General features: G+C 35.1%; 3 protein-coding genes across 3 annotated transcripts; 1 reads left to right on the forward strand and 2 right to left on the reverse strand.

The window, feature by feature from the left end:
• The first annotated feature begins 617 nt into the window (after nt 1–617).
• Nucleotides 618–2,717, forward strand: LOC107016030. The gene is made up of 2 exons (XM_015216505.2): nt 618–915; nt 1,898–2,717. The coding sequence occupies exons 1-2, from the start codon at nt 798–800 to the stop codon at nt 2,422–2,424; spliced, it is 645 nt and encodes a 214-aa protein (XP_015071991.1). The 5' UTR covers nt 618–797; the 3' UTR covers nt 2,425–2,717.
• Nucleotides 2,718–3,014: 297 nt separating this feature from the next.
• Nucleotides 3,015–7,526, reverse strand: LOC107017898 (dolichol-phosphate mannosyltransferase subunit 1). The gene is made up of 8 exons (XM_015218184.2): nt 7,370–7,526; nt 5,898–5,997; nt 5,766–5,799; nt 5,602–5,678; nt 5,030–5,055; nt 4,788–4,952; nt 4,255–4,369; nt 3,015–3,378 (listed from the first exon to the last, which is right to left on the reverse strand). Exons 1-8 carry the CDS (start codon nt 7,462–7,464, stop codon nt 3,274–3,276), a joined length of 717 nt encoding a protein of 238 aa, XP_015073670.1. The 5' UTR covers nt 7,465–7,526; the 3' UTR covers nt 3,015–3,273.
• A 535-nt stretch (nt 7,527–8,061) lies between these two features.
• Nucleotides 8,062–15,727, reverse strand: LOC107017899 (1,4-alpha-glucan-branching enzyme). Its single transcript, XM_015218185.2, has 14 exons — nt 15,574–15,727; nt 14,218–14,337; nt 13,680–13,896; nt 13,123–13,192; nt 12,709–12,978; nt 11,587–12,493; nt 11,275–11,391; nt 11,017–11,079; nt 10,615–10,722; nt 10,146–10,247; nt 9,907–9,974; nt 9,683–9,764; nt 9,324–9,440; nt 8,062–8,563 (listed from the first exon to the last, which is right to left on the reverse strand). The coding sequence occupies exons 1-14, from the start codon at nt 15,649–15,651 to the stop codon at nt 8,327–8,329; spliced, it is 2,556 nt and encodes an 851-aa protein (XP_015073671.2). The 5' UTR covers nt 15,652–15,727; the 3' UTR covers nt 8,062–8,326.
• Between the last annotated feature and the right edge of the window lie 662 nt (nt 15,728–16,389).

The following is a 16,389-nucleotide window of genomic DNA, read 5'->3' on the forward strand; positions in this document are numbered from 1 at the left end:
GTATAATTTCTTATTTTTCTTCTATGATTTTCACAGGTTTTTATTATATTTAAAAACGAATTCAAATTTGATATGTTTACCTGTACAAATTAACAAAAGGTGACGATGACATCGAATGGATGCCTCTAACTAAAACAAATGTGATGATGACATCAAATGCATGCCCTCGTTTGGTAGCCGGATGACAAATAAGTTATTTACGTATTAATTATCGTATAATTTTTATGACGTCTGATAGATATATAGAAAATAAACTATTCATGTATAAATGAATAACTAATATATGTATAACTTTTATACGAATAACTAATCCAAGTATAAAAAATCATACGTAAAATTTTCTTACATTCTAATAACTTGCTTAATTCTAATCAACTAGCGAAGGACCCTAAAAGTTTAACTTGTTTCTTGAATTATTAAGACATTTTGGTGTTAAAATTTATCATATTACATAGGATCTTATTTATAAAAACATAATATATAAGTATGTTATTTATATTTAACTATATAGCCTAAAAAAACGTACATCAACTTTGAAATCACAATTGACATCAATCTTTTTCTTTAAATATCAGACGATTTGTGTCCGTCCGATCGTTGAATTTGACCGTTGGAGCGCTTCTCCCTACTTTAGGGCCAAATTCAAACTCATCTAAAAAAGGACAAAAATTGACAACAATAAACTATTGCCGTAGAAGAACGCTCAAAGCACTAAGCCAAAAAAAAAAACACAATTTTTTTCTCCTCTTTCATAATTTTCCGCCGCTTCTTGAATCTTGAGTTCTGATTTGGTTTTCATGTCCAAGATGATGATGAGATCTAGCCGTAAACCCCCACTTCCTACTAGATCTCCTGTTGGAATTCGGAATCGTCGTGTTCTTCAATCTACTCCAAACCTCATTCGAACCCCACCAGGTATTTTGTATAATTAGTAGTAATACTGTGTATAGAGCTGGAAAGACTAAATTTTTGAGACCCCTTTTGCTTTGTTTGAGTTTTGTGTGTGTTGGAATGAAGAGAAATGGGTGTTGACTGTTGAGTTTTGTATGATTAGTACTGTATTTAGAATTGGTAGACCAAAAGTTGAGACCCCGTTTGCTTTTTTGAGGTTTGTGTGGATTGGAATGAAGAGAAATGGGGATTGACTGTGAGTTTTGTATAATTGGTACTGTATTTGGAGTTGGAAGACAAAAATTGAGACCCCGTTTGCTTTTTCTTTGTGTATTGGAATGAAGAGAAATGGGTGTTGACTGTTGAGTTTTGTATGATTAGTATTGTAGTTAGAGCTGGAAGACGAAAAAGTTAAGCCTTTTTTTTTTTTTTGAGTTTTGTCTGTATTGGAATGAAGAGAAATGGGTGTTAACTATTGAGCTTTGTATAAGTACTGTATTTAGAGTTAGAAGGCAAATTTGAGACCCCTTTTGTGTTTTGTATGTATTGGGATGAAGAGAAACGAGTGACCGAGTTGGTTGAGCCTGGGATTTCCCTTAGGGTCCTGGGTTCCATACCACCTGTATGCGTTTCTAGGTCGAGCTTGTCACACGGGGCTTTTGTTGCCTATTGCGGTTTATATTTCCTTTTGTTGTTTGCGCACTAACAAAAGGGTAACAGCTGTGGTTCCCTTGTTATGAAAACAAAATGGGTGTTTGAGATTTGTTGTATACCCGATTTAGGCTTAGTTGTTGTTATTGTGTTGTTTTTCTTTTCAGGTTTTTGAATATAAACAAGGAACAAGTGGATAGTTTTGAAAGAATTAGCTTAATTTTGAATTTAAACAGGGACAAACATCCATGCTTCGTATAGTAGTTGAAACTATTCGCAAAGTTTGAGAGCCCCCTTAATCATCTCAATTTTGATGGTCTCTCTTTTTTTGGGCTAAATTTTAGATTGTATGCAGGTTCTTTGAAAACTCAGTTGCCTAAGAGGGTTAGCAGCAGTGTTGAAGAATGGGAACTTCGTCCAGAGTACCATACCATTTCTTGTGAATTAAGGGCTTTGTCCAAAATGGTGCAGAACAAATTTGGTAACGAGGATGTGAATGCTGCTGATAACTCTGATTCATTGAATGCGAAGAGAAGTCCTTTATTCGAAAGGGGCAAGTTTTATGAAGAGTACTCCGCTAGAAGGAATGAGAGATTGAAGAGGAAGAAGGGTGGTGACACTGTGGATGAGAAGAAACCAGTGTATGATTTGGGAGTTAGAGTTGAATCTTCCAAGAAAAAAGGAGAGCCTAAGATGTCCCAAAGCGCGAGGAAATCAGTTGTTGCTTCTACACCAATAGCAGAGAGGAGAGAAACTTCAAGGTATTTCTTGAGAAGCACAGCTAGTAAGGAGAACAAGAAGCCTCCTTTACCAATCAGCATGGACAAATCTGTGGGGTTATCAGAGAGGAGAACTACAGCCAGAAGAGTTCGGAAAATTTGAGTTGGAATGATTTCCCCCCTTATAGACGTTTGTTGAACAAAAAAGTAAGAAGTAGTAGTTTTTGGATGATTTGGATGGCAAATGTAGTTAGTTCTGTCACAAAATTTTCAGATTAGGGTGTTTGATTTACAACGAAGAGGCTATGTAGCTGATAGCTTCAGTTCACTTTCATGGCTGATTGTAATATGAATTTTCTTTTTTGTATTGCTTATCTTTAAGTTTATTGTGCATGTATTGATGCAATCTTTACATTGCAGAACCAAGACAAGTCTATTGAACTTCTTGCATTGAGAGTTGTGTCCTGCTTATTTTCAGTCAATCCATCTCCATATGTAATTAGTCCTATTGATCCAAATTATTTGGTGTTGTGATATAGTTCTACAAAAGGAAGAAGCTTATTGTTGTAGCAAGTATAGACGGGAAGGACAGAAGAACAAAGAAAAATGAGAAGCCTCACCAATCTTAACAAAATTTACCAATATATTCAGCTTGAACTCAATATAAATATGTGCAACTTCAGGATACCAGATTTCCCTCACTAGTTCAGCCAGAAGTACACATTTATATAAGCTGGAAAATGCAAGTTAAAATTCACAGATAACTTGAACAAGTGTATTATCCAAAAATGGAAAGCATCATCCATAAAATAAACCAAAGTAGGATTGGAAATTACTTCAGTCACACTATTTCCAATACATAATAGCTCATTCATCAAAATTTTGGTTACATAAGCTGAAGCAAAAAGAAAAAGAATTTGTTATATGGTCCTAGTTCAAGTCTTCAGAATGTCACAGGTTGCTAAACAACTCAAGTCTTCAGATTCTCTGGTCATGCAGCTTGTTATCCATATCAAGTTGTAACCAGAAGATACAGAAGGCCCTTTAGATACTCCACTATTTCAGATCCTCCAAGCTTAGAACTTCCAAATACTCTATCAACGAAAGTAATTGGAACCTACAAATAGTAAAATCCAACTTGAATTCAGGCTACCTTTGGAAAGATGAAAAGTACATAAAAATAAAACCAAACAATGAAGTGGTTGCAGGTGGCTATTGTGAAGAACTGAGATGAAAAAAAAAAAAAATACACGGAGTGGGGATGGGGGTGCAATTGACTCAGGAAAAACAACAATAATATTGAAGAGAGCTCTCTTAGAAAAATCAAATGGCTTACAGCCGCATAATACAATGTTAGGATGAGAGACAACTGGGGGATAGCAACCAACAAAGCTCCCAGTTTGAGAGCATATAACCAACTAAATGCTTAAGAACTGCCATTAGTTTGCATCATTATTAATATTAGAATAGCACTATGGACATCATAAATTATGCAGTTAGTAGCACGATGCAATAAGAGACAAGATTTTCTTGTCCAAACAAATGTCAATGCAGTGGATTAAGGGCCCGTTTGGATAAGCTTAATAAAAGCAGCTTTAAAAAAGTACTTTTGAAAGTGCTGAAACTTATTTTTAAAATAAGCAGTTATGCGTTTGGATAAAAGTGCTGAAGTTAAAAAAAAAAGTTGTTGATGTGTTTGGCAAATAAGTGCTGATAAACAGCTTTTTAAATCAAAATGTCTGAAATACCCNTTAAAAAGATAAAAATGTGGTCAACTTAAAACAGCTTATAAGCTAAAAAAAAAAGCAGCCCTACCCCAACTTTTAACTTTTGGCTTAAAATATTTTTTTTTAAACTTAAAATAAGTTATTTTGAGTATTGCCAAACAGTTAAATAAGTCAAAAACCAGCTTTTAAGTCAGTTTGACCAGCTTTTAAGCTGAGCCAAACATGCTCTAATTAGTATTCAACAGTAAATCCATGTCTTTAGCTACCTCTTCAATGCGGTAACCTTTTCTTGAAGCCCTAACAATCATCTCCATCTGAAAAACATATCCTTTACTGACACAAGAGCTTATGATGTCTTCTAGTGCAGACTTCCGGTACAGCCTTCAAAACAAGCAATTCAGTTTCAGACAATGATTATACAAATTACATTAATTGTGAGCATTAGAGTATATAAGAGTAAAACACGTGATGATCATTCAGTTTCTTAAGAACAAAAAATCACACAAAACAATGATTCCTGAGACCAAATCAATTTCCCATATAAAAGTACAGTGTCTTTTTTCCTTTTCTATGTGGACTTCCCTCCTTTTAGTTATAAGTTTGTAGAAAAATAGGATGTCTTGAACAATTACAACCATTATCTCCCAATCCAGCATTCCATTAGATTTATAATCTCCACGCCGAAGTCCCATATATTAGGAAGTAATCCTAATCTAAGCAACCCCTTATGGTTTATGCAAAGTACATTTCCTAAATATGCTCATAACAATTCATCCTCTACTTCCAAATTAAAACATACCGGAAGGATCCAGTTAAGTCTGATACACCCGGCCAAAGTAGTGTCTGTGCAAGGACATTGGCTCCCCTGCTCGTCAATTTGCGCATAAGGTTCCATCCGTGGACACCACCACTAGAAACATATCGAGTTCCAGTAACTATATTGGCACCTGTCTCCATTTGTTTCCTAGACATAAAATTTAAATTATAGTTCTAGTGCTCACCATTACAAGAAAACTGAAATTTAAGAAAACAGATACTCACTTGATAAATCTTGGCAGGTATTTTGGCTGTAAAAAAAGAGTATAAAAGAATCAACCATAAAATTTAAAATCAAATAATCTTGGTATAGAGACTAATATTTTATGAGACAGACTAACAATATACAGGCTCACATAATTAAATTCAGGAAGTCACTGATTTTTGGTCCTACACTTTTAAGTTTTGATGAAGTGGGCCTACACTATCAAGTTTCAGTTGTCCAAGGAACAAATTGCCCTTTTTCTTACTGTTGAGGGGTGCTGGATGCGGGGGGAACTAAATCACCGCAGGCACAGACAGGATATGCAATAGTGCAACAATGAGGGCGTGAAAAATAACGATTAACCCAAAAAATAAATTTAATTATTCGATGTACACACCCAGAGCTATTTGAATCGTTTCTTCCCATAACATCAAGCATAAAAAAAAACCCACTGCGCACCACATATCCCCTTTCTGTTCCTTTCCCAACAAAAACACTTGATGTTCCAACAAATAGATAAAGGACATTTCACAACAAAAAGACAAAATATAAAAGGAAACCAAACGAGGCCCTTATCTTCAATCATACTTACATGGTGAGAAAGATCCGCATCCATAATAACAACAAAATTGCCTGAGGCATGCTTCAAACCATGAATATATGCAGTGCCTGAGATAAGAGGAATGTCAGAGACTATTCATGGCTAACATCTTCGTATGAAAAAGAAATCATGGTTATCATAATAAAATGAAGTACCTAGACCAAGTTTCCGAGGTCGAGGTCTTAATAACTGTAGTAAACAAGAGAAATGAGCAAAGTGAGATGATAAATTGGTATGATCAGGGAAGCATAATGTGCAACAACTGGATGAAGTAAGAAGCTACTAACAATACGATCTTCTCCATATACTTTCTGCAATTGTTTGACAATATCCTGTGTGCCATCTGGACTTCCATCATCCACTACTATTATTTCAAAATCAACATCCCTGAGTCAAGAAAAAACAAATTTTGCAATAAGAATCTGCTTATGCATTTACATGATTTTATCACCTCTAAATATTGCATATGAAAAAATAAGCTGAGATTTAATTCAAATACAAGGGAAAATGAATTTTAGTCCTCAAAATGGGAATATCCCCCTCAAAGACACTAAATGATGTCGTGAACATGGTGTACATTTTTCTTGCGTCATAAACAACAATGTGGTCGAATAAAACAGGATCTGACATCTATATAAATCAATCTCAATAACAATGTCTTCTCTCGTGGTTGAGCATCAATATTATTAGCAATGAGCAAATAAATATGAAAAAAATGGTAAGCATGTAAAGGACAGAACCTAACTCCTCATCCATACAAAAATTAACGCATAGATCCCCCAAATTCCTTATAAAAAGAAAGATCATCTTCGAAAATAATTTATAAATGGTGAAAATTGATTCCAAGAACTGTAAAATGTTTTGACATAGCCCTTTCCAAATTTGCTCCTGATAAGTGATATCTGCCAACAACTCACTTGGAATTTGGGTGTAAGCCACGTTATTTTCCAGCCTACTAATCAATGGATTCCCTCAAAAAGTTACAATCCTCACGAAAACTCCCAACCATCTATATTAGATTCCAAAAAAACTAACCAAAAAGATACAATCTTTACAAATTCTCATGCCCATCTAACTCAAATTTAAATCAAACTGTCATGAATCCACAAATAGTTGTGAGAACATGGGTGGCACATGAGTTGTAACTGAACATCTCACTCACAAACACACAAAGAGATAGAAGCTAGGGGTAGAAAAAGTTTCTGAAAATGTGGAAAATGCTCATTCCTCTCTCCCTTCTATACCTATACTGGTCATCTAATCTCTCTATCACCTGATCTTCCTCTCTGCTCTCTGTTTTGCTTCACTTCTTCTTTACACTTTCTTGCCTCTTTTCTTAACTCTATCTACTTTCTTCTCCATTTCATTCTATACTCCTTTCTAATTTCTCCTCTCCTATACAGTTCAAAATTAAAGACTACCTTTTCCTAGATTTTGATGATAAAGATAACCGTTTTCACATAGATCATAGATTAATTCAATTAATCAATGCTGGGATATTACACAAACGATCTTAATAGCAACAACTTCAACAAAATTCTAGTCAATTTCCTCTACACAGCTCCAATTCATGCCAAATTTAAGTTGCTTACAGAAGATCGAATATAAAAACCAAAAAACAATTCTTTTCTAATAAATCATAAAACCCATTTTTCCAGATGCAAATATTTTCCAAAAAGACAGAAACTTTAATAGCAGTGATCACACACACACACAAAAAAAAAAAAAAAGAAACGGGATAGAGAGAAAGAGTGTTTACGTGAGATGCTTGAAGACGAGGTAGATGATGAGAGCAATATTGAGACGTTCATTGTAGGTAGGTATAATTATACTGTACTTATTCTTCTCCCCCATTTTGTTGATCTCAAAATTGAAGTTTTCTTCAGTTCAATACTAATATACCGAGATTAATCCACCATTAACAAGACTGACCCGAGAGTTGTAATCGGGCCCGGATTTGTTCTTTTTTTCAATTTTTTTTTTTTTTAAAAAGACCTCTTAAAACTTGTGAAAATATTTCATTTAAATACTCAGTCGAGTACCTCAACTTCATAATAAAGTATTTCACTAAGACACTTTTTGTTCGAATCGTAAAAGTTTGGACTTATTTTTATTTTTCTATTAGTTAAATCAACTACATAAAATATGTGATCTTATTTAATTGAATGTATCACCCATAAGTAGAAAATGTCAATAGTTTAATATTTTAGCGAATGCGTTTAATTAAATAAGATATCATATTTTACGTGGTTAATTCAACTGTAGTGAATGAGAACACGCAAACACGGTTTTAAATTTCTTACTTATCTAATTGAAACGCTTTTTTAGAAGTCAAAGCGTTTAATTAAAACATCACTTAATTCGAATGCCTTAATGAAATATCTTCGATAACAATGACTTTGGATTTGGAAAGAATGAACCAAAAAAGAACAGAATGAGAGACTGTAATCCAATCTACTAGTAACATTTTATATATGTGATTGTTCTTAGTTTTCTTATTACATATAGAGACTTGGCTTCAAAGGCAAAGCACCAAAAACTGGGAAAGTTTCAGAGGAACACATGCATGCAAATGCACTTTTTCTATTTACAACCAGTAAATTTATTGGATGCTAATAATTTGCAGAGGAAATGCTACCACCCTGAAGACAACATGCGCGGACTAAGATCACCAACGTAGAAGACATCTGATCCAGACGTTTGCATCCAAATCATCTCAGTCAGCTTGAACAACATCACTAATGATGCTTACAGATAGAGAACCTTTAAGTTCCTTGTCTCTCTCCTCAACAGAAGCTACAACAGTCTGACCAATGTTACTGATATTTGTAGATAATGAATCTTTAAGTTTCTCGTCACTCTCCTCGATATTGACTGTTGGTAGTAGCTCACTAGAAATGTCTGTCTGGTAAACTTCAGTTTCTGACATGCGTTCGTCAACTCTGTAATAAGCCTTCACAAACAAAGCGAAGAAGAAGCAAAAAAAGATGAATATAGTTTAGCTTAGTTCAGTACAAAAAATTTCTCTCCCAGCTATTTTTCTACTAGCAAAATTCATTTATTTAACTTTTCTAAACATAAACCTGCACAAAGATTAGTACTACATTTTTTGACTTGCACAAATAGCGTTCATCTAAATGCACTGTTTCAACAACAACAACTACTTCAGTCCCAAACAAGTTGGGTCGCTTAGCTACACACATTGCTTTCACTTCTGTTACTTCTTTTTGGACTTCTTTTTCTTGAGCCAAAGGGTCTATTGAAAACATCCTCTCTACCTCTAAGATAGGAGTAAGTTTTGCATACACTCTACCCTCCCTTTACCGCACTTTGTGGGACTACACGAGGTATGTTGTTGTTGATGTTACCGCAGACACCAAAGGTGGACATTAAATGACTATTCCTAGCTTTACTTCAGGGCGGTTATAAGTTCCTATCGACTTCCTTTTTGCTCATTTACCTAAGTTTATGCAAGTGCAAGCTACATGCACTGGTTTAGGGAAAAAGAGAAAATAGAGAAGATTAGTTGGCATCCTTTTGTTTTGTAAAGTAGATGCCAAAGGCAGACCTTATTACGGCTATTCCTACCTTTCAAATTAGTATTCAGAGTACTTAACTGGTGATTGTGGTGGCAATCAATAGTTAATTTCTCTGCATTCAAATAACTATGAAGAAAACCACAATAAAAAGGGAAGTCGGGGCAAAAACTGTACCACACATGTGCGCGCAGGAGACAGCAATTTGAAGGAATTTGGACGACCATTGAAATTTGTTTCTGGAACTCCAGGTATTCCTTCTGGTGATGTGAAATGGTCAACATCATGACCAACCTGTCATGAGAACAGACTGTACGTCAGCATGAAGACAGAGATCATCAATAAACAGTTTTCTCCTTTTTTAATTAGCTAAACAATGCAGGGGGAGGGTAGGAGGCTCAAACACTTCCGAACTCAGACAGTCGGATATCTTATACAACTAAAGATGGATGAGACAATTACAGTTCTTTTTGGTCAGAAAACTGTACCCTACATCTGTTATCTTATTATCAAAAGTTATTCAAGCAAATCCTTACTCTTCCATGGCCACCAAATTCCCAAGCATCACTGTCCAGTGCAACTCTGTACTTCCCTGGCAAGTCACATCCAACTTTATACCTGTTTTCGTCATGTGAAGATCAGAAAAAGAGTTAAAATAGACAATGTGAAAATGATTTGTTTCAGTTACTTCTCCATAAAACTTGTTGAGTCATTAAAAACAAGCAGAGCAATAATTTCTTGATAAGTAAAACATATATACCCTTCGTATGTGTCATTTGGGTGGAAGTTGAATACAAATACCAGGTCACCACGTTCAAACACAACAACCTGCAAAGTGAAGTAAATAAATCAGTATAGATATTACCGAATTTGACAAGCTATTGGATTAAATAATTGAAATCCATCATCAAGAAATGGAAGGTAAAATGGTTTCTACTTGTCGTTGGGATAGAATTAAAGCATTCATAAACCCAGCATTTCAAATTTAGATGATTTTACCTTATTATCATCATCCATGCTGCTTACTATCTGTTTTCCTGATGCGAGGAATGAGAACTTTTCGTCGAGCGAATTCATAGCTCTATCAAATGCATTCATGAACTGCATTCCATCATGAGGGGGAGGAAAGACGGAGAAATAGATATCAGATTAGGGCATTTCCATTAGTATCACTTCATGTAAAGAAAAGTATCCAACAAATATAGCAGGCAGTGGATTGGTAGCCTGAAGTTATAGCTTTAAAGAATCAACTTAAGCTGCTCATCAAGGCCTTAGTGGTAGTAAACGATGCGGTAATTAGTGTAAATGAATCTAATACTTGGATCTCTAAACAAAAATCAGAAATTCGATGGAAAATAAGTAGAGAGCAAGATGAAATGGCTTATCCTCCCCTGAATCAAGTAGACTTCCAAGTAAGCAATCTAAAAATTACTAGATATTTAACAAGCTGCGATTCAAAATACTGAACCTTGTATCTCAAGTGTTCGCTATCCGCGAGGTTCCACTGGCGTCTACATTTGTCATAACTCCAATTATTGCCCTCTCTAGGAAAGTCAATCCACTCAGGATGGCCAAACTGTAACAAGTTCATCAAACATTTCACAATTACTCCAAAACAGACACACTTGCAAACTCTTTAAGGTAATCTTCTATACAATAAAAAAGTAAACAATGTAATTTCTAAGATGACGTGTGATCTCAGCAACACAAAAAAAATCCCCAGACAATGGAAACATTCATCGTGTTTTTTCTCTCTATGTTTCAACCCCTTTGAAGCTCAACAGTTCAGGTCATTTTAAGGAATGAATCTTGTTCAAGTAAGCCAAACTAATTGTAATTATCACAAAATATCTAAAGCTGTAAGACATACCTCGTTACCCATGAAATTGAGGTACCCCTCTCCTCCCAAGGCCATTGTGAAAAAGTGGATCATCTGTGGTTAGAAGCTAAAAGTGAATAGATGAGAAAAATTACCTCCAAATAAGAGGGATATTGAAAAAGAAACACGAAGCATAAAAAGGATAAACAGAAAATTGAATAATCCATCGGAACCCTGGTTACCTCACAAAGAGTGAGATTTTCCGTGGCTAACCTATATGAACCTCAAATGCAATACAAACAGACAAACCTTGTGAAGCGCAATTCCTCGATCAACAACAGGAGAAGCATCTGTCAAGCAAGACATGCCAGAATACATCTCTTTGTCCATTAGGAGAAATGCAATGGTCTTGTCACCGACAATAGACTGTATCCAGCAGACATAATAAGAGTGAACATAAAAATGTCACAAGATAAATAACTTATCATGTGATTCAATGGCTACCAATGTTCTGAAGCCCATGGCGATAGAAGTACTTTATACTTTCAGGACAAGTATATTTGGGTTCTATCTAGCAATTGTTCTGAGAACTATTTAGCTGTAGAAATAAATTTAAAATACCTGATCATGGCTCTCCGCATATGCTATACACTTCTCTGTATATCTCCTATTTGTCAAACTCGATGTTACTTCCTTCATGGACCAATCTTCATCATTCTTATTCTTTACATAATCTATCCACTTATCTGGGATTGCCATCGCCAGGCGATAATCAAAACCAATTCCTCCCTCAGAAACAGGCCGGCCAAGGCCTGGCATACCAGAAACATCTTCGGCAATAACAGTTGCGTCTGGGAAAATCTTGTGAATCAGATTATTGGCCAACATTAAATAGACGACAGCATCAACATCTGTAGCCTCGCTGAAATACTCATTATAGTTTCCTGTAAATCCCATATTGATTCCATGATGAACATACAACATAGAAGTTATTCCATCAAATCGAAATCCGTCAAAGTTATACTCTTCTAGCCACCACCTCAAGTTGGAAAGAAGGAAACGAAGAACCTCCCAATTGGCATAGTTGAACAGCCTGCTATCCCACAACTTATGGTACCCTCGCTCTCCGGCATGAAAGTAGGATTCTTGAGAACCTTGGCCAATATCAAAGCCATTGAGGCCATCAGTGACATTATTGCTTGCATGACTGTGAACGACATCCACCAGAACCTGTAAACCCAAGCTATGTGCTTTATCTATCAGATACTTTAGGTCCTCCGGATTTCCAGATCTACTGCTCACAGCAAAAAAGTTTGTAACATGATACCCAAATGATCCATAGTAAGAATGTTCCATTATGGCCATCAACTGGACAGTATTATAGTTATTTGCCTTAATTCGAGGTAAAACATCATCTGCAAACTCACGATACGAATTTACACGTGGCTCAGAGCTGCTCATGCCGACATGTGCTTCGTAGATTCGTGGGGCTCGGGGTTTGGAAGGGCGAGGGTGTTTGAAGTTGTACCTGTTTAATTGCTGGAGTAGTAAGTTATCAAGCACTTATAGATTGATTTATTTTGTTAAGGGGAAGAGTATGGATCAAGTCCAAATTAGTAAAGACACATTATTTTAGCTTTTGCATTTCAAAATGTCTTACATAAAAAGACTAGTAAGAACATGAATCTAAATGCCTGTGATGATGGTGTTCAAAATTCAGCTTCAAGGTATGAATAACAAAACCTTTCAGAAGGCGGTGGGTCCCAGTAGACACCATCATATGGTGCTGCAAACTTTGTGGCGTCTACAGTGGCATACTTTATCCAAGCAGGGATACGATCTACCCACGCTCCCTCACCATGCTTGAAACGGAACTTAACTCTGGAGTTGTGTGGAATGGCTGGCTTACTGTCAACATCAGGAATTCTAATACTCCAAACACCAAACTGGTCCTTCTCCATCATGTGGTTGGAACCGTTCCATCCGTTGAAATCACCAATAACTTCTGCTTCCCTGCATTGTGGATGAGTTAATTAGAAGCATAACCTTAATAGCAATTAGAAGATGTAAAAAGCCAATAATGCTGGAACACCATGTTTTAAAAGGAAATCAGTTATGATGATGGAAACTACTATTTTGTAGTAGAAGAGGACCTACTGAGCAGCAGGAGCCCATTCACGATAGACTATGCAACCATCTTCCCTGTTGAATCCAAATTTTAAATAACCTGCGAAAAAAGAGAGCAGTTTACAAAAGAAAAACCTGCTAAATCTCAACAAGAATCAATATTAAGGAAGCTATTTCGAACAGAAAGAGTAACCCATGATTATAGAAGGAAATTGTGAAGCAACAGAAGGAAGACTTTCTTTTTTTTCTACAAATTTGCTTTAAGACCATATTTGATGCTTATACAGTACATGTTGAATCCCCTCAGCTTCTCTGTGTGTATACTTCTTATATTTCAAATCTCCTTAGTGAAAATCTTGGCTTTGCTGACACCTAGGGGTGTGTCACTTCTCCAAAAAACTTGTGTACTTTTTGAAGACCCAATCAAACAGCTTTTTAAGAGATTGAAAAATAGCCTCGTTCCACCTAAATGGAGCCACTACTTACGCCCCGGTATGCAAAATTCTCTAGCAAAGTGAAAGTAGGTATAATCAATTCATCTTCCACAATAAGGTCAAACTGCCTAAAGCACAACTCTTGGCTCTTACCTTGAGCAAATTCCTCAAGGCCTCCCTCATATTTTTGAATGAGCATTTTCTGATCCACATATCTCTTCATTCTGTATCTGAAGTGATCTAGATAAGGTTCCAAAGCTGGATCCAAATTTAGGAGGCCAATATTTTCAGTCTTGACATCTTCCTCTCTGGATGCCATTGTCGAGTTATCATTGGTCAAAACAGCGGAAATAGCTGAGCTGTGCTTCATCTAAGCAAGCAATGCACCATAGTGAGTTTATATCAAAAGGAAGAAAGGTATCAACGGAGCTAAAAACTGTTATACACAACACGAAAGAAGTTGATAATGTGGAAACACCATGCTCATAAAGATTGTAATTCAAATAACAAATGCCCGCAGGAGTAAAGAGCTCCTTTCCCAAGTTAAGGTAATTTAAATTGGCGGGATAAAGTAACACGTGTTTGACGTCTCCACATGGTGCACAGATCAAATATGCTATGAACACCAGTCCAGAAATTTTCCAACTACTTATATACTATCCGTGCAACCAATATCAATTATCAAACATACCCTTTCATCTTTTCTAACTCTTGATTTTGAGGTGTTAGAAATATCCCAAGACCGTCCCTGAGATCCGAACTTCAGTCCAGTACTATGTTGAGAAGGAAAACATATCTTATTTCTAGAAGCCTGTCAAAGAAATTCTCGAGGTTACATGGATATCTTGAGAACTTAAGAAATCACACAGTATAATTGAACATATACATGCAGCATATCCTAATCTCTGGACTGACTGGTAGCCATAAACTGAATTTGAATTCATAGAAATAATTGGAGTAGCAGTTGAGCTTCTCAAGGTCCATTCAAAGAACACATTCTCAATTATCCGTCTCATATGATACAATATTTTCAATTGCAGTCCAACATCAAAAGAAAAATGTAAAAATAAGAAACATCATGACCAGGTAATCAATACACTCTTGTTCAATACTGAATCTATTATTGGTACATTCATAAGGCTAGAAAAAACAAACTTCAGTAGCTATCTCGCATTATAACTTATTATGTTTCCAGCAAAATCCATAACAAATCTTATATAACTTTCAGAAAGAAACATTTTTTATCATTTCCCTGGATACATAATGAACCGTTTAGTCTAATAATAGAGTTGTAGGGTACAACGTTTACTTTTACTCCTCTTCCATCCAGGGAAAGAGCTAAAAGCATGTCTACTTGTTCAGAACTTTGGCCTTGACCCTGTATTTGTGTTGTAAAAAATCCACTTATTATGTATACATAATTGATTTACAACAACAAACACAACGTAATCCCACAAGTGGAGTTGGGGGAGGACCTTACCCCTAACGAGATAGAAAGATTGTTTTAATAGACCTCAGCTAAAGTAAAAGCATTTCAAAGCAACGCGAATATGAAGAAGCCATGATAAAACACAAAAGGAAGCATGTGAGAGCATTCGAAACCGAGGAACAATAACTACAACAAGATATATAATACAAAAATCGAAGTACAAGAAACAGAAAATAGTAACAAAGATCAAATAACTAAACAAGAAACTACCCAACTAATTCCACGACTACTAGTATGAAAGGATAAGTGAAACAACACTCAAATACCTAACTGACCTTCTACCCCTCATCCGTGTCCTCCATAACCTCCTACAACACTCTTTCTAAATATTGTCACTCCCCACAAACCCCATCATCTCTCAGTTTTTTGACTTTTATACACTCAGCCATCTTACAAATTTGTCACATGATACTACATAAGGTTCTATAAGTGTCATTTTTCTTCCATATTTGATATTATATATTAAAAAAAATTAAGGAGATGATCCAGAACTATAGGAAAATATAATGAAAAGGCTAAAATCAATTGATATTAACATGAAATTAGTAAAAAAATTACCCGTGGAGAAACTCTAGGTGAGGAAGATGGAAAAGATCCTCGAATGGGTTTTGATAAAACATTGAAATTAATTTCCATTGATCAAATTTTGGTACTTTGCTTCAGCTTTCGCCTTCTTATAGGTTCTGATTCTTGATTCCTCATTTTAGTGGCTTTTAATAAATAAATAAAAAAAACATTATGACCCTTTCTAGTCCTCCACTTTTTGAATATTTCACACAGACCCCATTCGTTTCGAAATTGAACTAAAACATATTTTTTTAGTTTTTTATATTTCTATTATACAATTTCGATATTTATCGATCCAAACCATACATAATAGTTATAGTCGATTTTTTGTGCACGTATATTTTTTATATAGAGTTCCTTTTACTTTCTTTAGTGATAAATGCAGATATAGTTAAGGATTTATTGACTTATATGAACTGTACAATTTTATATTTTGTATATACGTATGTTCAAAAGTTTATTATATATATACAAATAATAGATTTTTCAAATCTAGTTATAAATTAAATGGTTATGGTAAAATTTTAAGCTTCAAACTATACACCCTTAATCAAGTTGTGAATTTTAACTACTTATTGATTAGGCCGAAAAATAATTTATAAGATCAAGTATAAAATTTTCATTTTCTTGCACTGAAATGTTAATATTGGAAAATATGATGGAGCAATCTAAATTGTTTGTTGATTTATAAACTAAGTAAGTTTTGTTCTTTTCATTGATATGAATTAATAATTGATGAATTAATTATTTTGCTCAAAATTTTAGAATGTTAAAAAATAATTTATATTAATGACCTTAAATAATTAA

Source organism: Solanum pennellii, chromosome 4 (assembly GCF_001406875.1).
Source record: "Solanum pennellii chromosome 4, SPENNV200".
Lineage (NCBI taxonomy): Eukaryota > Viridiplantae > Streptophyta > Magnoliopsida > Solanales > Solanaceae > Solanum > Solanum pennellii.